Here is a 23,306-nt window from a genome sequence, read left to right on the forward strand (position 1 = left end):
TTCTTTTCAGTTATGTATCGGATGGTTCCAGCCATCCATTACATAATAAAACCACAACACCTGACGATGAACGGCCAGCCAGTGTGCTAGAGGTATTGCCACATGGACATAGGTTTAGGGGCATTTTGTGCGCTCTGAACACCAGAGCGATAGTTCCAGTGGCAAGTAAGTATCTAGTTACATTTTAAAGAATCCATCACTAGACAAAGTTAAAAGTGTTGCCACAGGGACTTAGGCTTAGTGAACAGCTTCTTGCCATTTGCACGACCAGACACTAGTGGGTTCCATTTTTTAATGCCCAAGTAGTACATTTTAGTGTCAAAGTGATATAGATTGGCATTCTTGTTAGTGCATGTATAACTATGAATAGCAACTTGTTCCTGTTCGCCTGACTCTTGCTAGTGTGTAAGAATGTGTGGGAGATGCTTGTATGATAGTTATTGAAGATTCCTTTTCACCTCCCCCAGCCAAAGGCATGGAGGGAGTGTTGAGCATATGCTCTTGGGTACTGTTCAAGGTGTGGCCGACTGGAGAAATTTGATTTTGTTGATTAAGTTTCATCAGCTTTATTACTTTCACACAGACTTTTTTACTTTTTGGGTTTGAAACGATTTTCAGTGGTCGAAAATATTTTGAGTTAACATGTTACTGTGAAAACTAATTGAAAACTATTGTGAAAACTAATAGCACGAACATGTTTAAACTAAAAACTTCAGTTCAAGTAAATCTTTCATGATGGACTCATTTTTAATATTCTTATTAATTTAAGGGCTTTTTATTTATTTGCTTCCCCACTGAGAAAATTAGGCACAAGGCCATTTTTTAATGTGGGGAGGAAAAACCAGCTCCCACAAGGGGGCACTCTAGCAGGGTCCAAAATTAGCAATTGTCTGATATGAAGGGTTTCCCCCACATTGACCAAACTAATTGACTTAAAAAGCAATTGTCCGATATGAAGGGTTGCCCCCACATTGACCAGAACTGATAATTTTCTTTTTCCTTTTCCACCTCTGGCCCGAAGCATTGGCGCCCAATATTGTCATGGTACCTTTGAGACAATTTAACCTACTAAGTTATGTATTCTTTTCTTGGCATAATATCATCTTTCTAATCAGCTAAGAATGTTGATTTTGGTTTTACCTCTTCGATGGAATTATCTGCCTTTTTCTGTGGGAAGATTGTTTAAATGGATCTAAAGCCAAAGACTAATTATAATCTTCACAGAAAATTTTTTCCCTATCACTTCTTACAAAGTCTTAACTATCAGGCTTGGCTGAGCAGCAAAATGATGCAACATAATTTTGCAGGTCATAAGCAATAGAGAAATTGTGACAGAGCCTCCCCTCATCATCTGTCTTGTTTGAGTGGGTTAACCATTCGTTGGGAACATTGAAGTCACCACAGACGTGAATGTTGGCCTAAGGATGAGCAGACAGGATGTGATCAATTTTTTCAGATATGCTCTTAAAGATAGTAACTCTGCTGTTGTGGGGGCGATAGAGGACAAATATAAATGCGCACTTACCTGGTTGATTAAGGCAGGTCGTCTTATCTTCTTGATTGCAAAATTATGTTGCATCATTTTGCTGCTCAGCCGAGCCTGGTAGTTAAGACTTTGTAAGAAGTGGTTGGGGAAAAATCTTCTGTGAAGATTATGTAAGCAAGTGCAACCTGAAAGCACATATAGGGTAAATTAGGGTCCTCACTGGAGATGTCCCTACCACATGGAAAGCCATCTTTAATGTAGACACGTATTCCATGCCTGTGGCGATCTTGGAGTTCAGATTTGGATGTCAAGTTAGAGTATCCTTTAACTACAAAATCATTTAGAGTAATTGATGGTCTAATGTCGGTCTCACTTAGGAATAATAAGTTTGGTTTACTCCTGTAATTGTGTTTCAACCCCTGGAAGGTTGGAACGTAAACCCCTGATGTTGGAGAAGGAGACATGGTAGTGGGGGTCTACGTTGGAAGTTGGGATTCTGGGTTTACTCGTGTATTTTTTCTGAAGACTTTAGTTTTGGGGATTTGTGGAACAGGTCAACAGACTTAGTTAGAGTAGGGCAGAGAGGGAAAGTAAGAGAGGAAAAGGAACAAAGAAATTTTTTTTGTTTTGTAGCACATGATAAGGTATATATAACAATTACCCACTAATATGGTAGCAAGAAGTGCCATCAGAAGCTACTGCATGGTCCAGAATCCATTCACTAAATGGCAATACAGCAGCTCCGGTACTTTCCACCTGCAATAGGACAGCCTCCTTAGTGGTTAATCCAAGGTTTGGGTCTCTGACTATCAGGCGGATAATGTCAGCCCAGAAAAAACGTTTACCTCCAGCACCCTTACTAGTGACATAGTCATGGGGACAGACACAGAAACAGAAAATTTCCGACATCTCAGACTACTGTTATTGTTTAGAGAAATAAAATTGGTCACTGTAATGTAAAAATAAGTTTTAGCTAAAATGTTTACAAAAATTAGCTTAGCTAAATATAAACAAAATATGGTAAATTGACCTTGAGTAGTTGGCGTACATGACCATTAGGTCACTCATTCATGAGATGTGTCATTGGATCACTTACATAACTGGAACTCATGAATGAAATGTGTCCTTTTGCGGATGATGTACCGGAACTGACAGGTCCAAAGATTATAGTTGAGAGTCGAGGAGTTGTTAGCAAACTGTGCAGACGTGCATTAGTACAAGCTTCGAAAGCCTGGAAGCGAGGCTAGACAAAGACAAGTATGTAGACATGTAAACCCTGAGAAAAATCTGAAATAAATTTATATGTATAAAATGCAAATTGTTGTCCTGTGGTTCATCAGAATCACGCATATAAATAAAAGTTTCAGGTGTGTCTCATTGATCTATTGTGTTCATATGTATTATATCATCGCAACACCCAGCAGTTGAAGACAGAGGACCTCTTTAACGAAAAGTATGAAACTTCTTCCATATTCCCTTCAGCTATGTAATATAAACACTTTTGATAACCCACTATCCAACATATACACTTTTTAGTACTGTGACTATATAACAAACTTTGCCTCGGTTTGTTTAAAAAAAAAGTTGTTTAAAATTGTTTAAATTATTTGTCATTCTAAATTATAAAAAAAAAAAAAAAGAAATTCAAATAAAAAGTTGTTTAAATTATTTGTAATGTTTTATTTTCTTGCATTTTGTTCCGTTTCACTGGATCTTGGTTTTTGATCACAAGGTCACGGTTGCTTCATGTTTACGAAATTGCAAGTGACAGCCATCTTGATTCTTCCACGATGCAAATGTTTACACATTTTAATGGTACATTTCTCCAGTTTATATGAGTAAAATAAATTAGATTTTTACTCGAAATGTGATGCGTCATTTTTTTCATATCACCCATAAACTCTATTTAGCGACATTACCCAAATTTGGGACAAGCGCCAAATTTTTACTTGCAATGTGATTTTCAAGCATTTTGTAGTATATAGACAACAAAATGAACCAAGGTGAGCGTCTCATGTCCGCCAATTTTTTTCTTGTTCTAACTTAACAACTCAGCACGACTTCTGTTTTGCATTAAAAAAACGCTTTAAAAAGTTAAAACGCCAAAAACTTATCCAGCTTAGTAGAATAGTAACTTAGTTTCTTTACGACTTTAAATGCTGAATAAAACAAAATAAAGACAGAAATCCACCCAATACATATCATGGTGACATTTATTTGGTGGATTTAGGGGCATTTATTACTATAGATAGATAACAAACCGAAAAAGTTGTAAAAAAACAAGTTATACTAAATAAATGTTACAAAAGGTAAGAAAAGTTACTTTTATACCTCTGGATAAGTTTTCAGTGTTTTAACTTATTTTAAAGCGTTTATTTAATTCAAAACACAAGTAGTGTCAAGTTGCTAAGTTAGAATGACAACAAAATGAGCGATGTGAGGTGGTCATCTGAGAAATATCGATAATCGCTCACAACTCGAAAATAAAACAAAATAAGAACATTTACGACGATGATGATGATGATGATGATGATGATGATGATGATGAACAGATAAACCCATTCAAGCAAGAAGACTGAATGTCATAATAATTAACAAGAAAGAAAAGTCCTGTCAAATCGTAGATCTTGCTGTCCAGCTGACCAATGGAGGCAATACACAGAGTTAGCAAGAGAGCTGAAAGGGATATGGATGATGAAGAAAATGAAGATAATACCTATAATAGTAGGAGCACTAGGAACAATTCCGAAAAAACTTTGAAAAAGAATGGGAGAAATTAAAATCAAATGAATAGCTGGAAAGATACAACAAATAACAATAATGAAAACAGTTGAAATATTAAGGAAAACCCTTGAATGCGGAGACTAATACACATGAGCCACATGAGCGGGCAAGACAAACTGCTGCAGAGGCAAAACATGAAGAAGCGTTACATGGAACCAAGAACATTAAAGTTACATATCTGTAAATTCTCTATCCGTCCACCTATTACCCCATCACTGCCCCCACCCTCAAAAAGAGTGATACCAAATAGCCGAGAAGGGCCAAGGAGGAGGATGAAAAGAACGAGGAGGGAACACTGACCAGACCTCTGCTGGAAAGTGCAAAGAGAACTGGGACCTTGGGGAGGCTTATTGCCCCTCAATTTCCAGTGGAGACCAGTGGCAGCTGCCAACGAGAAATCAATGGTAAGCAGCTGTTGCGATAATGCAAATTCATTTGCAAATGTTATCGAAAGTGGTGGAGTAACTGGAGTACTGGGGAAACGCTGTCACTCAGTCTCCAGAGAACACCACACAGGTTGTTTTCAAGGAGAGATCTTTGATGACCTGTGTCTGTGTGAAAGCTGTTTGTGAGGAGAAGTCCTTCATGACTGATACATTTTTTTTTTTTTTTACTAACCAAAGTGCCCCTTTTTGGGGAGCTGGTTTTCCCCCCACATTAAAAAACGACCTTGTGTCTAACTCTGCCCTCGTGGGGAGGCAAGTAAAAAAAAAACCCCCAAAAAACCATCAACAACAACATCAATTATTATGATTATTATTAATTTATTTATTTCTGTTACAAAAATATTACAAAATGATCCGATTTTCTTTTATATTCAACAATGAATAAGCGCTCAAATAAGTTTTTATTTAATAATTATATTGTTAAAAAAAAGTTTACATTTCTCAGAATTCGAAACTCCGGCTGCGAAACAAGTACTTGTTTGTATTTCTTTCTTCCCTTTAACTCTCCATCTTTCCAACTTGGAAAGAATAAGTTTTAACCCTTTCCCGCAAACTCTTAAATATTTTTAGTGACACCTGACTCGGAAAAAAAGTTTAGAAAGACTTTTCTCCCATGACAAGAAAAGAAATCTTTCTTTCTTTAATTTAAATGAAATGAGTTCCAGATTGTTGATTTCGATAACGACAACCCATTGATACGTACAGAATAATACAGTTAAGGTAAAGGCAATAATATTTATTTTAATGTTTGCGCAATTTTAACATTGTTTACTTAAAAGGTCATTGGAAGGTTTCAGAAAAAAAAAAAGTTTCAATGAGGTATTTCACGGCACCTCCCTCTACGGTTTGGATTTCCGAAAAAATTTCTTTTGACAACAAGAAAAAAGTTATTCCCAAGTTCCACGTGTTTTTTTTCCCCTGACCGTTCTGCTTCACGATGAATGCCCTGGAAATGTCCCTTCTGTTTAATGTTTACCAGTTTTGGTTGTTTTTCAGAATAACAGAATATTTTAAAATTGGTAAATATTAACTATAAGCAACTTTGGGTTTGTATTACTGTACACAAAGATTCGAAAAAGTTGTCAAAAAAACAAATATATAACAAATAAATGTTATCAAAGGCAAGATAAGTTACTTTTCTACCAAACTGGATATATTTTTCGTGTTTTTATTCAATGTAACATATTTATTCAGCTCGAAAACCATACAGTGTTTACTGATGTATTGGAACATTCAAGATGGCGTCTTATTCTCTCTTTAACACGGTAAGTGTGGGAAAAGATGTTATAAATAAAAAACCGGATAAAATACTGTTAAAAACTCGCTCAATATATGTTACCGTGACATAAGTTGACATATATTCGGAGGGTTTTTAATAGTATTTTGTATAGTTTTTTTTATTTATAACACCTTTTTCCATACTTACGGTGTTAAAGAGGGTGTGAGACGCCATCTTGAATTTTCGAATACATCGGTAAACATTGTATGTTTTTCGAGCTGAATAAATATGTTACATTGAATAAAAACACAAAAAATATATCCAGTTTGGCAGAAAAGTAACTTATCTTGCCTTTGATAACATTTATTTCTTATATATTTGTTTTTTGACAACTTTTTCGAATCTGTGTACAGTAATACAAACCCGCAACTTTTCCAGGGTTTTCATCGTGAAGCAGAACGGTCGGCAAAAACCGCAACTCCAAAACATTCGCGGAACTTAGGGATAACTAAACCATATTTGTTTTCCTGCTTGGGAACCTCAAAATCTGGAAGCCCAGTTACTTTCTGTGAAAGTGAACTGAGGAGGGACCACCCGAAGACTGCCAATGTCTAACCCACAAAGGGTGTTTATTCCGAAAGCCGTTCTTAACATGGGGAGGTTGGGGGTGTTTATTCCGAAAGCATTTTATTTTCAACCTCACCGTAATCAAAGGTAAGTCTTCAGCTCAAAGACTCTTCGGGTGGTCCCCAGTGCACTTTCACCCAGGTAATTTCGACTGCATAATTTGGAAGCTACCATTGTAAATTATTAAAATTCACAAAAAAAAAAAAAAAAAAAGTTAAAACCATTTTTTTTTTTTTTTTTTTTTAATCTGAAAACTCCATTTATCGACTACAAAGTCTCGTCCCAATAGTGTAGAAGCGCCACTCGAATTTAAGGTTACTGGTAGAGTTTTTTTTTTTTTTTTTTGGTAAATTTTCAGATTAGGTCCACCTCAACAATTTTCTTTTAAATGACGACTTTTAAAGGTTTTCGACTATGCTGAATACGAAAATCGCATTGAAATTTTGCAGAAATAACTAGTTATCGAAATATAAAAAGTTATATTATGCATTGTATTCTTTGGCAGCCATTTTTACGCGCGTGCGCGCGACCTAAACAAATCTACTCATCTATGACTGACATTGCACGCGCGTAAAAAAAGATGGCCGACAAAAAAATACAATGCATAATACAACTTTTTATATCTCGATAACTAATTATTTCTGCAAAATCTCAATGCAGTTAGCATAGTCGAAAACCTATTTGGGTTGTCATTTGAAAGAAAATTGTGGAGGTAATTTAAAAAAATACTTTTGTCCCCCCCCCCCCAATCAGTGTGCGCTGGTGGAGGACCAACTAAATACTTAATTTTAAAAAGTTGATTTTAGAGGTATTCGGATCTGCTTTGAACAAATACACACTTAAAATTGTCACCGACAAAAAATTTCCATTACGCTTTTCCTGACATCTTTGTAAAGTAGAAAATTTATTTAGTATTTTATTCAACAATAAACTTTATAGATTTTTTGGTACTAGTGCAAGTGCACTTATTGATCCGTGTAGAAATAATAACGCTATTTAAAAAGCCGTTCTTAACATGGGGAGGGTGTTTTGTACCTATTCTATACTTTAACCTTACAATTAAATAAAAAAAACATATAAAACTTTAAACTTGGAAATACGATTTTAAAAAAATAGCGCGGATCAGTAAGTGCACTGGCACCGATTTTTTTTTTTGGGGGGGGTTGTATTACTGTACACATAGATTCGAAAACAAATATATAACAAATAAAGGTACTTGTACAGTTTAATCAAGACATAAAAAAAATGAAAATATAGAAAAAAAAGGTTATATTGTATGTATCCATTTTGGACTGGACATCTCCGAAAAAAAAAAAATTTCATTTGATCGAGTATTTTTTTTTACAGCGGAAAAACACGTTCTTATGAGAGCGCGTTGAATTCAGCCATTATGGAATTTAAACACGCCACGGGGAGATAACTCCAGTTAAAGCACCGACACTCCCTCCTCCTCTTTAATACTAGCTTTTCTTCCTAAAATTCGAAACTTTTGCTCGATATCATAAATTGTTTTTTCGCTGTAAAAAAAAAACTACTTGATGAAATTAAGTGAATTTTCTTTTTCCTCTTTCGGAGAACTTCGTTCCATAACGGATACGTGCAATATAACCTTTTTCTATATTTTCATTTTTTGGGTTTGTATTACTATACACATAGATTCGAAAAAGTGTCAGAATTTTATCTTGCTTCCAGATAAATTTGACGCTAAAGTAACTAACCTGAAAAAAAAAAAAAAATGACAGCATGGAATAAAAAGGGAGGGGGGGGGTAAGAATAAAATATAAAGGTCTTGCTTTGAAACGAAGAAGCGATTTTATTCACAATAAAATTAGTTGCAAATTTTTCCCTTTGCGGGCATTAAATTTATGAAACGCCATTATAACATATGAAAAAAATAACACTGGTTCTTATAATGAAGATGTCATATCCATGAACGAATACAATAATAAGATGCAAAATAGTATCTTCTAATCACACTCTCGTATGAAATAAATTTTAGGAGCGTACTCACAAATTGAAAGCCAGTCAGGCACGTGCCTTTTTCTTTTTTTTTTTCGTTTAAAGTTCTTAAAGAATTTTCTCTCCTCCATTTACGTGCAAACCGTAGACACGCAGATGGATTTCAGAAGTATGGCCGCATCGCATATCTGCGGTTTTCTTGCCGGGTTTTCTTTGTAGGAGGTTCCAAAATTCCTTGTCACATAAAATAAAGTCTTTTCTTAAAATAATTGCACTTCAAATTACGTGCAAAACCATAGCCACGTAGATAGTTTTCAGAAGTATGCCTCGTCGCATACCCGGGTATTCTTGCCGGGCCTTCTTCTTTGAAGGAGGCTTGTCAAAATTCCATTTTCAGCGCCGGGCAATGAAACGAACGTCCAATCTCCACATCGGCAGAATTTCAAAAGAGGCCGAACGAAATACGCGCTGAGCTCGTGACGTCAAAATGTACGAAACTAAGAATCAAGAAAGATACAAAATACAAAAAATCAAATACAAGAACCAGATAAAAAATAATAAATGTAAACAGTGGGGGGGGGGTGCACCATTATTGGTACAAAAAAAATTCCAACAAAAGTTGTCAAAAAAAACGAATGAATGTCAGCCTCACGGTAACATATATTGAGCAAGTTTCGAGCGGTATTTTGTATATTTTTTATTTTTAACTCATTTCCCCAAACTTACCGTGTTCAGCAGAGAGTTCGGCGCCATTTTAAGTTTTCCGATACAATACGTCGGTAAACACTGTATGGTTTTCCGGTTGAATAAATGTTACATTAAATAAAAACACAAAATAATTATTCAGTTAGGTAGAAAAGTAACTTATCGTGCCTTTGATTACATTTTTTTTTTTTTTTTTTTTTTTTTTTTTTACAAGATGGTCATCACTTATCAAGGCCCGGAAGCCACTCGGGGATAAGGGTTATTGCTTGTACAGTATGTTAATGTTGAGATTTGATAAAGTGTCTATTTAAGGGGGGGTTCTTCAGGAATTTGTTTATGTTGGACTTGAAGACATCCAAGTTGTAGTCAGGTGGGAAACAGGCAGACGGAACAGAGTTCCGCAGGCATGCACTTCTAAGAAAGGAGCTTTGTTAATGGAATCTACATTTTGGTTTTGGCACAGATAAAGAGTGGAGAAATTTTTGACTGGTTTCAGCTCAACAGGTGTTTTTCGTGAAAGATCGGCAGGGGGGGGCAGGGATTGGAGCTCAGACGAGCACCTACCGTGGATTTTTTTTTTTTTTTTTTTTTTTTTTTTTACCGATATCTGTTATGCAATTGTTAGGTGAAAGTACAGAATAGGTACACAACTCTCTTGTCCCCATGTTAAGAATGGCTTTCTAAATATTATTTCAGCACGGATCAATAAGTGCATGAGTACCTTTTATTTTCTTGAAGAAAAAAACCTATTCGAGGAGAACAAGACTGTTTTTGTTTTAATAATTTTTATTCAAAAAAATAAAAATAACTATAATCTCCGGCCAAAAAAAAATACCCACGGCGACGCTTATTGAGTGAATTTCTATCATGTGGGTAGTTAAAGTTACCAACTCAGCACTATTTGGTTTTCGAATCGAATAAAAGCTTTAAAATATGTTACAGTACTAGCAGTGTCAGAAATTTCGTGAAAATAGTGAATAATTCCACCCCATCTTTCCAAGCTTATAACTCCTCGAAAAATGTAATTCAAGCCCTAATTTTTTTTTCAATTAAAGGAGCAAGGACCAAGGTTTCATTAAAAAAAAAAAAAAAAAAGACAAAAAAAAAACAATAAGGTTTTAAACTTCGGACTTTACAGGTAAATTTCTAAAAAAGCGATGTTTTTTTTTTGTTTTAAATTTGAATATATTATTTATTGACCTTTTCTCTTCAATTTGTGATATATAAAACTCCCCGACATAAATTAATTATTTACTTTTTAATAGACATTTCAAAATGGGTGACACTTGGGGGGGGGGGGCGTGAATTTAAAAAAAAAAACGTTTGTCTAAAATATTATATTCGGTTTATTGGAAAGAACATAAAATTTCACATTGACCCTGAAAATATCGTAAAAATAGAATCAATAGAAAAATTGATAGATTTTTAAAGTTTAAAAATTGAAAAATATTGAGTTAGGAAAATTCATTAATGTTTTAAAAAAAAAAAAAAAATTACTATTACTTTTAAAACAAGTGTAATAGTTTATTTTGGAAGTATAATCCATAAAGAAAATAAATAACCCACTTTTAACAGAAATTACGAGATTTTTATATTGTATTCGCAGTTTCGTGTTAGGGGTGTCAAAAATTCCTACAAAAATTCTGATACTGCTATTACAGTACACAAAACTTGTCCAGGTAGGTAGAAGAGTAACTTATTTTTGCCTTGGGTAACATTTATTTGTTATATATTAGATTTTTTTTTTTTTTTTTTTTTTTCACTTTCCGTTTGTTGCCTTCTCTCATAAATTCCTGATGTTTGATTTAAAAAAAAAGAAAAGGCGGGTGAGTATGTTTTACAATGGATAACAGAACGAAAAAGTCGTCAAGGAACAGATAACAAATGTTACCAAAGACAAGTTACTCTTCTACCTACCTGAATAAGTTTTTGGTGTTTAAATGATTTGAAAATGTTTTAAACTTGAAATGCAAGTAGTGCTGAACGCTTAAGTTGAAACAAAAACAAAGATGGTGACATGATGCTTTCGCTTTTGGAGTTCGAGAATTGCTCAAAACTTGAAAATAAATTTAAAAAAATACTGATAGAAATCCACTCAATAAATTTCATGATGATATTTATTAGGCACCTCCTAAAGCTTTGTGTAAAACGTCAACGTTTTACACAATGACAGAAACATCATCATTTAGTGTGTTCATTATTTTATGTATCAATTTCTATGGATGGGCATTGGTGCTATAATGATTAATGGAAGTAACGTTTTTTTTAATTTTTTTTTTTTTTGCTATTGAATTTTCATATTTACATTAAAAAAACAAGTAGATTTCTTTTAAACAGACAAGAGTTAAAATTAATTTTGACATCTTCTGTTGACACATATATATAAAGATAATGTTGCTTAAAAGCCTGCATACTTTTTTGGAAAAAGGTGCAAAAAATAAAGTTCACCCTCTATCAATTCAAATAATTAAATCAAAACAAATTTTTTTAGATGGATTTTGGATTTTTATTATATCAAGAATCATATATTCTATTATATGAATATATTTTTTTAATATTGGAAACCCATTATAAAAAAATCTGTTTCAACTTGATAAGTTGTGATTTATATATTTAAAAAAAAAAAAAAAGAAAACCTTAATATTGAGGAATATTGGAATTTGATATTTAGAGCTTTTTAAAAATAATTACTTTTTAGAATTCTGTTTTTTTTTTCTTTTTCTTTTTTTTTTTTGTAATAATCATATTACTGAGAAAAAAAATTATCAAGAAAAGTGTTTATTTTATTTTTTTAACATAATATTGATTTTATGTCCAATTTTATTTACAACTTTAAAGTAAGTGAAATAAATAATGGGATTTTATATATATGTAAAAATAATTATTTTTTTAATTATTTAATCTTTTCAGCTTTAAAAAAATGTTCAAATTTTTATGAATGTACATTTATTTTGTTTAGTTTTCGTAACATGAAATATGGTGGAGGAGGGGGGGAGAACACCTAAAAAAGTATTTCCTCTAATATATTTAACGAAACCTACTTTTATTATAAGTTTATTTAATAATGAATAAATATCGAAAATTTTAGGAAAATATGACTTATTTGATTTTTGCTACATTTTTAAAACATGGGGATGTTTACATCTTCAAAAACGTCACTATATAGAAACATTGTTTTATAGCATTGATAATGTAAACGCGATTTTAGTCTCACATTTACATTATTTTTGTATGCTGTAAAATTTTTTTAAATATAGTTTATCTGAAGCTTCTTTTAAATGGTAAAAAAGTTTAGGATGATAATATTAAATTACAGTTACGTCATATTACATACAAGAGGGGTTAAAACTGTGGCACGTGTTGGAGGTACCTAATATTTATTGGGTAGATTTTTTTTTATTTGATTCAATAATAAATAAACTTATTAATGTTTTATTTTATTTTAATGTAGCTGTTTTGCTTTTTACCAAAAAGTAACATGAGACTTTAACATTTTTGGAGAAACTGTGGCATGATAAAGGCCATCTTGGTCGATACATTGTGTTGGTTAAAAACCACAAACAACATTTAATATGAATTGGGTATAAAAAAATTATCTTTTAATGAAGGACAAAAATCAAGGATATGTAGACAGACATGCATTAAATGGAAAACGAAACCTTAAGATAATAGAAGGATCACCAGTTAGCTAAAAACATTCGATTTTATAAATGAAAAATTGGATACAAAATTTATAATAAAATTGAATACAAAATTTATAATAAAATTGAATACAAAATTTATAATAAAATTGAATACAAAATTTATAATAAAATTGAATACAAAATTTATAATAAAATTGAATACAAAATTTATAATAAAATTGAATACAAAATTTATAAAAAAATTGAATACAAAATTTATAAAAAAATATTTTCATGGAACAGAATATAAACGTTGTGGCGAAGGTATAATTTTTTTTTTTTTTGGTTTTCATTTGGGGCATTTGGAGAGTGCATAGCAGGAGCACAAACAAATGCAATTTTAGGATCGAATCAAATCTCCCAACAATAAATGCTTGCTTTTGTTTTTTAAAATAGATTTATAGGTAATAATGCCTATAAGGATAATATCATGGCAAAACAAAACTATAATACTTGGAGGATCCCCCCCCCCGCCTCTACACATGTGCACACAAAAAGAGAAGCTCTTTCTTAGAATTTTTTATATACTCCCCAGATCATAATATCTACGATTTGCAAAGGGGTGTCATGTCTACATTTATTTTGATCAACGTTTATAAAATTTGTGCTATTCCTTCCTCTCTTGTGTTTTTCGTATAAAAGCGAAACTAACTCGAAAGTGAAGTCAACTTCTTGGCCTTACATATAAGGACGTCCAGAAAGCAATCGGCTTTAATCAATCTGAGGGAAAACCCTCATATCAGACAATTGCTATTCTTTTGGGTGCTTCCTTTTTGTGGAGAGCTGGTTTTTCCAAATATCGTGAGGAAACAAACAAATAAATGAAACGGCGGAAAGCTTAACTGGTCTCCAGCCAACGTTCATTTCTGCAAGTCAACTTTTTGATTGACATCACTAAATTTGAATGCTTTCCATTTCCTATGGCATCATAGCGTAGTGGTAAAAGTTCATGTTTTCTTTCACTTTTCCTCCTTAGGATTCGTCACGGGTTCGAAACACTTTCCTTTTTTTTTTTTTTTTTTTTTTTCTTTTACACCTACAGACACCCGAGCAACGCCGGGTACCCCCGCTAGTGTATATATAAAAAGTAATTATAAAAATTACAACTGTATAGTACAGAATATAAATGTATTAGAAATTGTTTAAAAATAAATATGCAAATAGAAAATTAAGGTGTTTGTTACAAAATGTTATGCATCATAGAATTGAATAAGCACAAGCTGTTTTTTGTCTTAATAGGAAAAATTTCCGTATCAAATATGGAATAAAATGAATTGGAAAATGTTTTCTGTATGTGCTCTATTTTTTATGCTAACATGCAAAAAAATTTCATATGAAGCCAACAAAAGAGGAGATATGTATGAATGACCGAGAAAAGTAAGAGACTAAAAAAAAAAATTTAATGATCCATTATTTATTACATTTCATTTTAATTTCTTTTCCAGAATGTTTGTCTGCAGAACCACCCGGGTTCGGGTAGCTACTGGTTGGAGACTTAAAGGTTGTGCCTTTCATGGGTCGAAACCCTATTCAGATGATGCATATTATGAGCAGAAAGAAATTCGCCAGAGGATGAAATGTATTACCCATTTTTATAACCAAAGTGCAATTGATCATACTATCAACAAGGTAATTTTTTATATTTTCTCATAAATTGATATTGGAAAACACATAAACAAATGAAAAGATGAAATATTGGAAAGAGACACAGCCATAGTAAAGCAGGCCTGGTCACTCAAAAATGAGGTCATGCCTGAGATACAAACGAACAATATCTGTTGAACAGACTCTCCGTAATGAATGAGAGCTTTTTAAAAAAAAATATTAAAAGAAAAAATTGCATTGACAGGACTCTACATTGCGAGTGCAACAGTTGCGTTTGCGAGTGATTTTTCAAAATGGCAACTAGAAATAATGAAACCCTTATCTTTTGGTAATTTTATTTCTTTCACCAACAATCTTCTGAAGCTCACTACTGAATGAAAAATATCTTTTCAACTTTTTTTTTTTTTTATAAAACGAACTAAGTTAAATTATTTAGATAATAAAAGTTTAATAGAACAATGTATTTTTTTTTTTTTTTTTTAACAAAGGCTGTTTAAAAAAATATCTGAAGAAATTAAAATGTTTATAATTTCAAGTATCAACATAAAATTTGTATATTTAGAATTACTCTTATTTTATTAAAAAAAAACACAGAAAAATCTTTATGATGTTCATACTTGTCACAGAACTAAGATGTCATATTCTAAAAATCATATGTTTGGCTAATAACTTTTCTATTTGGCTAGTAAACGAAAATATTTATTTGTCAAAGGTCAACTAAAGATAAATTTGTCCGTAGAGCCCTGATTGAGATAAAGAAAAATAAGGAAGACTATTTATACTGAAATTTAACTTATTCAATATTACTTAAAAAAAGAAGAAAAGAAAAACAGTTAATCAAAAAAGGAAAGTTGGGTTCATACGTTAAAAGTAAAACATTTTGTTGTTTCTGTGGTTTTAAAGATTAAAAAAAATTTTTTTTTTTTTTTTTTTTTTTACAAGGGGGGTCACCATTTATCAAGGTTTGAAGGACACTCGAGGATGAGGGTTAATCAGTTTACAGCGTAGTAATTGTTAGTCATGGAAATTGGGTATAATTTGATTATTTAAGGGGACAGCTCAACAAAAACTTATTTACTTTGGATTTGAAGACTACCATATTCCAATCAGCTGGAAAGCAGGTCAGCAGAAGAGTTCCACGAATGGGCAGTTCTAGGAAAGATTTGTTCATTGAATTTGCATTGAGATTTAAGCACAGATAGACTGGGGGAAATTGTTGACAGTTGTTGTAGCTAGATAAGTGAAAGTTGGGGTGGGGCATGCTATGAAAATAACGATAGAACAGATACAGACTTACGTTTCTTCTGTAAGAAAGAGGTTGCAAGGATGAGAAAAGGGCATCAACTATTAGGTTTCGAAGCTGGTTTAAAACTTTTTTAAGGCAGGATATGTTACTCTGAGTAGCTCCTGCCCAAATGTGCAACAGTACTCCATTTTAGGATGTATCTGGCTCTTATACAAGTAGAGGATTGTGTTGGGAATGAGATATCTTCTGGAGCAGTAGAATGATGCAACTATTTTTCCAGTAACCTCGGCTGCAGATTTGATGTAAGCCTTCCATTTTAGGAGTAACGGCTAGACCCAGAAGTTTGTCAAAGCAGGGAGCTTCAGTGAGACGAGTCATTCATCAATTGGGGCTAAGTGGGAATCGGAGTGTATATAGTGAAATTATAGAAGCTTGGTTTTGATGTGTTAAAATTAACAAACCACCTTTTGCACCACATGCTCGAGGCCGGAGGGAAGAGATTCATAGATCTCTTGATCATTGTTAGCCTTTGAAGTATTGCCATAGATAGTGTCGTCTGTGTACATGTTGACAAATGAACTTAGAATGTGATTTGGGAGATCATTGAAGATAAAGAAAGTTGGGTCCAGAATGGATCTTTGAGGCACGCCAGCATTAATGGTTTGAGCTTCAGACTTCTGTTCATCAACGACTATTTGTAAAACCTATCGGAAAAAAGATTTGATAGTTAAGACATTTCCAGATATTTCCAAGCTGGAAATCTTGCAAAGTAGACCTTTATGCCAAACCCTATCAAATGCCTTTAATATGTCGAGAGCTATTTCTCTTGAGAGGAAACCCTTATCAATAGATTCACTTACCCTATATGGAATTGCAATCCATACATCAGATCTCTCAGGACGGAAACCATATTGCTTGTTACTGAGTAGGTTGTTTTTGCTGAGGTGATTGACAATTTGTCTAACAGATTCAAGCAACATATTCCTGACACACAGAAGACTTAATTGGTCTGTACTGAGATGCAAAAGACAGCTCTCCAGTATTTTTAAATACTGGGCAAACTAATGTTTTCCAAGGTGTTGAGAAGCATTTCTCCTTTAGGCATCAATTGAACAGCTTTGCAAGATTCAGTGCTAGTTCCGGTTGCAACATTTTGAGTATGAAATATTGTGGAATACTGTTAGGACCAGTTGCTTTGCTGACATCCAGATTCTTGATGAGTGTGGCAACATGATGAACAGATATTTGAATGTTGCTCAGATTATTTTCGGTCTTGGGAAGAAATTCAGGAGGTAGGTGGCCATGATCACATTGAGTTGAGTTTGATGCAAAGTTCTTAGCAAAGAATTTGGCTTTGTCAGGTGCTGACAAAATCCCCTAAGGGCCATTGATAATGGTTGTAATAAAGGACATGCATCTGTTCAGGGCCTTGTTTGTTATTCACCAAAACTCATAGGAACCAAGCTTATGTTCTTTTACTTTGGACTGAGCATATAACGCTCACGTTTTCTGTAATCCTTTTACAATGATTGCTGGCAGTTCTAAAGGCGACTTTAGTTTCAAAACGTTTGTTACATTTAAAGCAATTGAAGTAGTGATTTCCACGTGTAATGGTGGCAGTACATTCAGGGCTGTACCATGGCTAGCTGTTCGGTTTTTGTTGGAATAAGGTTCATTAACGGTCTGTGTTAGGTCATATGCAAGGGAGAACTCTTCCTTCATCCGTTTTGTTTGAGTGGATCTAGTTTGAAAGTTAGTTTTGATAAATTTTGTATCTTTTCCACTCACGGTTTTTCTAATCCCCTTCAACAGTCTGTTGCACATGTCCTTATTCAAATATTATTTTGCCTTATTCAAACTCAACCTCTTGTTCTAGCCATAGTTCCTTTTTATGTGTCTGGTGAACTCTCATTTGCATAGAGATGGCGAGAGTTTGTGTTACTCATGCGTGATCATTAAGTATAAAAGCAACTGCAAGTTGCCATTTTTTTTTGTCAAGCGACCGAACCCTAGAAAGCACACATGCATGCTATCCTGGTAAGCTACCCATTGTGAACATTGAAATCTCTAGATATGAATGTTAGCTGAGGGATGAGCAGACAGGTATGATCAGTTTGCTTAGTGATACTCTCAAAGATAGCTACTCCATTGTAGGGATGGTAATAGCAAATATAAATGTTGTGCTGTGAGTAAGTGCTACTCTAAAGCACATATAGGGATGTTTGAAGTCTTTGGAGATGTCCCTGCCACAGGGGAAGGTATCCTTAATATAAGCACATATTCCATGTCCATGGTGATCTTGAGACTCTGGTTTGAATGTGAAGCTTGAATAACCTTTGATGGCGAAATCGGCTAAAGAAGCAGTTGAGTTAATGCCAGTTTCACACAAGAACAAAAGGTCAGGTTTAGTCTCCCATAATTGTATTTCATCCTCTGGAAGTTTGGAACATTGATCCCCTGATGTTAAAGGAGGAGACCTTGTAGTGGGGGGGGGTCTATATTGGAAGCTGTGGTTCTAGGTTTTCTCTTGATTTGCTTAAAAAATTTTATAGTTAGGTTATAGAGTTTGTAGAAGAGGTCAGCAGATTTATTAAGAGCAGCGCAAAGAGGAAGCAAGAGAGAATAAGGACAAAAGATAAAAGAATAATGAAAAAGGAAGACTTTTGTAGATCATTGAAAAGGAAAACCTGTAACAGTTCCCACTAATATGGCATCAAGAGGCCTCACCATAAGCTACTGCATGGTTCAGGCTCCATTAACCAAATGGCTATGCAGCAGCTCTGGTATTTTGACCCTGCTAATAGGACAGCCTCTTTGGGAGTTATTCCAAAGTTCAAGTCCCTGACTATCAAGTGGATAACGTCAGCTCAGGAAAATTTTTACCACCAGCAAAATATTATGTTTTATTAGTGATATGGTAAGAATAAAATGGAGAGAGAATTTAGTTATCTTTAGCTACTGCTTGTACAAAACTACTGACCGAGTATACAGTATTGTCTTTCCCCCTTGTCAGAAACATCACTTATTAGTTTGAGATAAGGATTGAGGGACAAAATAGAGGAAGTAAGAGTTTATGGGCAGCCGAAAATGCATCCACAATACCTTTTCTAATCTGCTTTAGAGATAAAATAAAAACTAAGTTTTATACTTGTGTAAGTTCATAACTATTTTGAAAAAAAAGTTTAGCAATAGGTCCACATGGTGTCACATGGTCTAAGAAAAAAGGTCTAGTGAGGGAGCTCAATTTGTAAAGTTTAGAAGTTTAGAGCTAAGAAATTTGTTTACCTACTTTAAATGAAAAGTTTTGGCAAATGCTTGTAATAACAATAGAAATAAATAAATTTGCTATACTTTGCCAAGCCATCCATTCTTTTTAGGGTAGGTTATATCTCTGGTTAGTTTCTTAGTTATCTTGCCACATTGTATATACGTGGCTTTATGGCTTTTTTGGAAGAGAGGAAGGAGTTCTGAATCTCTACTAATTTTTTTTTCTAAATATCCTACTCAAACATTATTTACTTAAAAAATTGCATTAAAAAAAGGGCACACGATTCGATTTATAATGAAACTGAACTTTATTCAATATAAAAATTTATTTAAATTTTGGATCAGGAAACAATCAAATACTGCAAAAACTGAATTATGGATTTAGGGAATATACCAATTAAAACTGAACAATAACTAATTTTTAAAACTGAAATCAATCAGCTATAACAATGATGAAAGCATTACCTCAAAGACGTTGGCAAGGCTCACTGCATTACATGAAACTTGTACTTTAACAATATTCAATCTTGCCAATCACCCAATTTGTGTTTTTGTCAGTGTTTACGCTTAATATTCATCCTCGAATCTATAATAAAGAACCATGTGTATTTATATGTAAAATCATATGTCCCTTAAGGATCATCGATTCTTACATTCGTGCCATGATTTTTTCTTCATTTTCATAGTCTAATTCTGGCCAAATGTTTGAATTTGGCAGGGAGGTAGTATAAAGTTCAAAGTGCATGGTAATAATCAAACCTCATGTTTGTTGAGCCAAATTGATCTTTTGATTTTTAAAAAAAAATTTTCTTTCTGCAGCCTTCAGTGCGTTTGACACCCGGTGCAATCTTATATGCAGGAAAGAATCAAGATGGAACGCACATTCTCGTAAGTAAATGTTTTTGTTTTTTTGTGCAATCATATGCAAGTTTTATTATTAAATGATAGTTAAATGCCAATATTGTAATCTGCTAATTCAATGTGTTCTCTTATGCTTGTCTATAATCTGGTACATTTTGTTAAAGATATCAACCTCAACATGTAACTATGTAACTTATATCTGTTTTGGTAGAATCAATTGTAGGAACTCAACTTTTCTCTTTCAAAATTTTGTTACTTCCTTTCCCGCTTTTGGTTACCCCCACCCTTTTTTTAATCACTCGGTGAATTTTTCCAATTTATTTTGTTATTAAAGTAAAGGAAGAAATAGCATAATCTTATTATAGGCCTTTTAAATCTAACGTGCTACTCAAACGTACACACACATACCTTCAATACGCACCGATTACTACCCTTGTGGTAATCTTCATTTTGCCCAACAGGTGGCGTTCTATATTTCCTGTTCCGTTTCTCCCTCTCCTCTTTCTCTTTCCCTTTCCCTTGTTTGCCTTCGACCTGTCAACAGTTTAAAGGTGCGTCCCTTACATGGACAATAAGAAACATGTTGACAGGTCGAAGGCAAACGAGAGAGAGAGAGAGAGAAATGGAACAGGAAATATAGGACGCACCTGTTGCACAAAATGAAGATTACCACAAGGGCAGTAACCGGTATTGAATGTGTGTGTGTGTGTGTGTGTATGCTTTAAGTAACACGTTAGATTTGAAAGGCATGTGCCTGTATTATAAAAAAATTAAAAAAAACATTAATTTTTTTATTTCCTTTTTTTTTATTTTCCCTTTTCTCAAATTTTTATATGAACACTATTTTTCATTTCTTCTATTTTCACTATACTCTTATAGCTAACTTCATATTGTTTGCTCTAGTTTCTTTGAAAAACTATTTTTCTAAGAAAATCAATACTTTTTTAACTGTAAAATCTTGTGTTTTTCGGGGGGTTTTTTTTTTTTTTACTTCATTTCTTAAAAGAAAATAAGTATTTATAAAAACGACTTTAAGAAAAACTTTGTTAGTTTGTTCATAAATATTTTAATATATCTCATTGTTTTGAAAACATTAAAAGAAGTCAAACTCTTAATTTATTAAATTTAATTCATATTTGATTTAATGTCCATTTTATAATTTTAGAAAAAAATTGAAAGTTTTATTACAACTAAAGAAATTGTAAATAGAAAATATTTTTAACAAACAATTACATATTTTATTTACAATTTATTGCAAATTTTTATTTTTTAATATTTTTTTTTTTTCTGGTTATAATATTTTGGCAATCATTAATGTTTTTGATGCTGGTAGGAATAATGATAATGTCACCTCAACACCAAGAAAATGTGGTTCGGTTACGTTGTGTTATACCAAAAGCAAAACATTAAAACCAGAGTTGTGGAATTTTGTAAGTATAAAATCCCCCAGGATTCCAAAAGCTCCCCTCTCCTCATTTTAAAGTTTTCTAATATTCAAACTTATTTTTTTTTTCTTTTTGTTTTATCTAAAAGAAAAAAAAAAGACCTGTCTCCAACTTACCAAATAACCAACTTTTTCTGATACTGTGACTTTAAAATTGATAAAATCTTACTTTTCCTTAATTATAATTTGGTTGTTGAAATAAAGCATCATATTCTTTGAACAATTTGGTTTCCAATGGGCAAGGAAAGAAGTGGAGGATCAATTAATGTTCTGCTCTTTTTCTGAATATTCTTCCCATTTTCCCCCTCCAATGTGTTCGATCTGTTTCGCTTGTTTATTTTGCAGAGATCTGCTCAATATTTGCACAAAGAACTTCCCGTCCGAATCGCACATCGAATTCGTGAATTTCGAAACTTGCCTTTCATTGTGGGATGCAACCCCACAATCTTAAAAGTGGTAAGGGACTTCGAAATTTATGTTGACTTTTAAAAACAAAATATAATTTCCTAGTTGTATTCCTAGTTCTGGTAGTCTGTTTTCGTGTTTTGTATATTGTTCTCCATTTTTTTGTGATCTGTTGTCTTTTATTTAAAAAAAAAAAATCACTTGTAATTTAGTGTTTTTTTGTTTTTTTTGTTTTGGTTTTTTTTTCATTCCATTTTCACCCCAAACAAGGAACAGTGCCACTTTGATGTAGGGGACTACTATCGGGGACATAAGTTGCAGGGAGTTGAGCAGCAAGATATGTTTACATTACACTTGAACTTTTGAATGTCAGTACAGTTGGGAAAGCAGGAACTCTAAAGGGAGTTCCAAAGTCTAGCAGTTCTGGGGAAGAAACTATTAGAGTAGAAGGCTTTCTTACATCTAGGGATCTCTACTGTGTAGGGGTGCGATTTTGCTGCTTGTCGGGTTTGTCGGGGGTATTTACATCGAGGAAGCACAAGGGCTTGTAGCTCATCGGAGCATTCACCATTAAAATACTTGTAGAACAGGCAGAGGGATGCAACATTACATCAATGGGACAGAGGTTGAAGCTTAGATGATGATTCAGGACCTATCAGGTTGGTGACTCTCTCCTGAACCCTGTCCAGGAGCGAAAGACTAGTAGCAGATGCACCAGCCCAAATGTGACAACAGGACTCCATACATGGGTGAATGGTGGCCTTGTAGAGATATAGGATACTTTCAGGCGTAAGTAGCTTTCTAGCACGGTAGAGGAAGCCCACCTTTTGCGCAGCAGCCTTGGCAATGCTCTCAATGTATCTGTTCAAGGTCATGTTCCCTGTGAATGTTAGGTGTCTTCATCAAAGTTATATAAGGAAAATTATTTTTTAAATAAGAATAGCTTGAACTTAATTTTTTTGAACATCTTAAGAAGTAACTCTTAGCCAAGTCAAATCATTGCACATATTTAAAGAAATTAGATAGATACTTAAATAAAATACAATTAAATCAACACTTAACTTTGGTCTTTTCTTTTCTTTCGAAAGATAGTTTAAGTTCATTTTCAAAAACATGAGGGGCGTGCAATAAGTAATGCCCCTGACCCACTTCCCAAAGCAGTAGAGCGACGAAACTTGGCACAGTTATTAGTCTTTCTCTACATAGGAACCACCCAGAGTTATGCATTTCTCCCATCGTTTGATGCAGCTCTGGAGACCGTTTTTGTAGAACACCCCAGGTTGGTCCTCCAACCACGACGTGACTTCAGAAATTAAGGCTGCATCATCTGGGGAAACGCTTTCCTTTCAAAAACAACTTCATGGCTGGGAAGAGGTGAAAGTCAGAGGGTGCAAGGTCAGAAGATTAGGGAGGATTTCATAACCATACGCCCATGCTTTTGATCTGGCAACATGAGAGTTGTGGGCTGGAGCGTTGCCCTGCAGGAGGAGAGTACCTTTGCTGATCTTGCCCCGCCTCTTGATTTTGATAGCTTCCCTTAATTTCCTCAAAAGTGAAGCATAATAGGCT

General features: G+C 33.6%; 1 protein-coding gene across 3 annotated transcripts in view; it reads left to right on the plus strand.

Moving 5' to 3' along the window:
* The first annotated feature begins 5,130 nt into the window (after nt 1-5,130).
* The window catches only part of LOC145285783 (branched-chain alpha-ketoacid dehydrogenase kinase-like), a 53,596-nt gene continuing 35,420 nt past the window's right edge, over nt 5,131-23,306 (plus strand). The window contains exons 1-5 of one of the 3 annotated variants that reach the window (XM_080134152.1): nt 5,194-5,436; nt 14,355-14,538; nt 19,847-19,915; nt 21,222-21,318; nt 21,678-21,788. In XM_080134152.1, the coding sequence (XP_079990278.1) occupies nt 19,881-19,915; nt 21,222-21,318; nt 21,678-21,788 (243 nt within the window). In that variant the 5' untranslated portion in view covers nt 5,194-5,436; nt 14,355-14,538; nt 19,847-19,880. Of the gene's footprint in view, nt 5,437-14,354; nt 14,539-19,846; nt 19,916-21,221; nt 21,319-21,677; nt 21,789-23,306 lie in introns of all 3 variants that reach the window. The other 2 variants (XM_080134150.1, XM_080134151.1) reach the window with 2 other exon arrangements.

This window comes from Euprymna scolopes, chromosome 10 (assembly GCF_053919585.1).
Source record: "Euprymna scolopes isolate OS-2025 chromosome 10, ASM5391958v1, whole genome shotgun sequence".
Lineage (NCBI taxonomy): Eukaryota > Metazoa > Mollusca > Cephalopoda > Sepiida > Sepiolidae > Euprymna > Euprymna scolopes.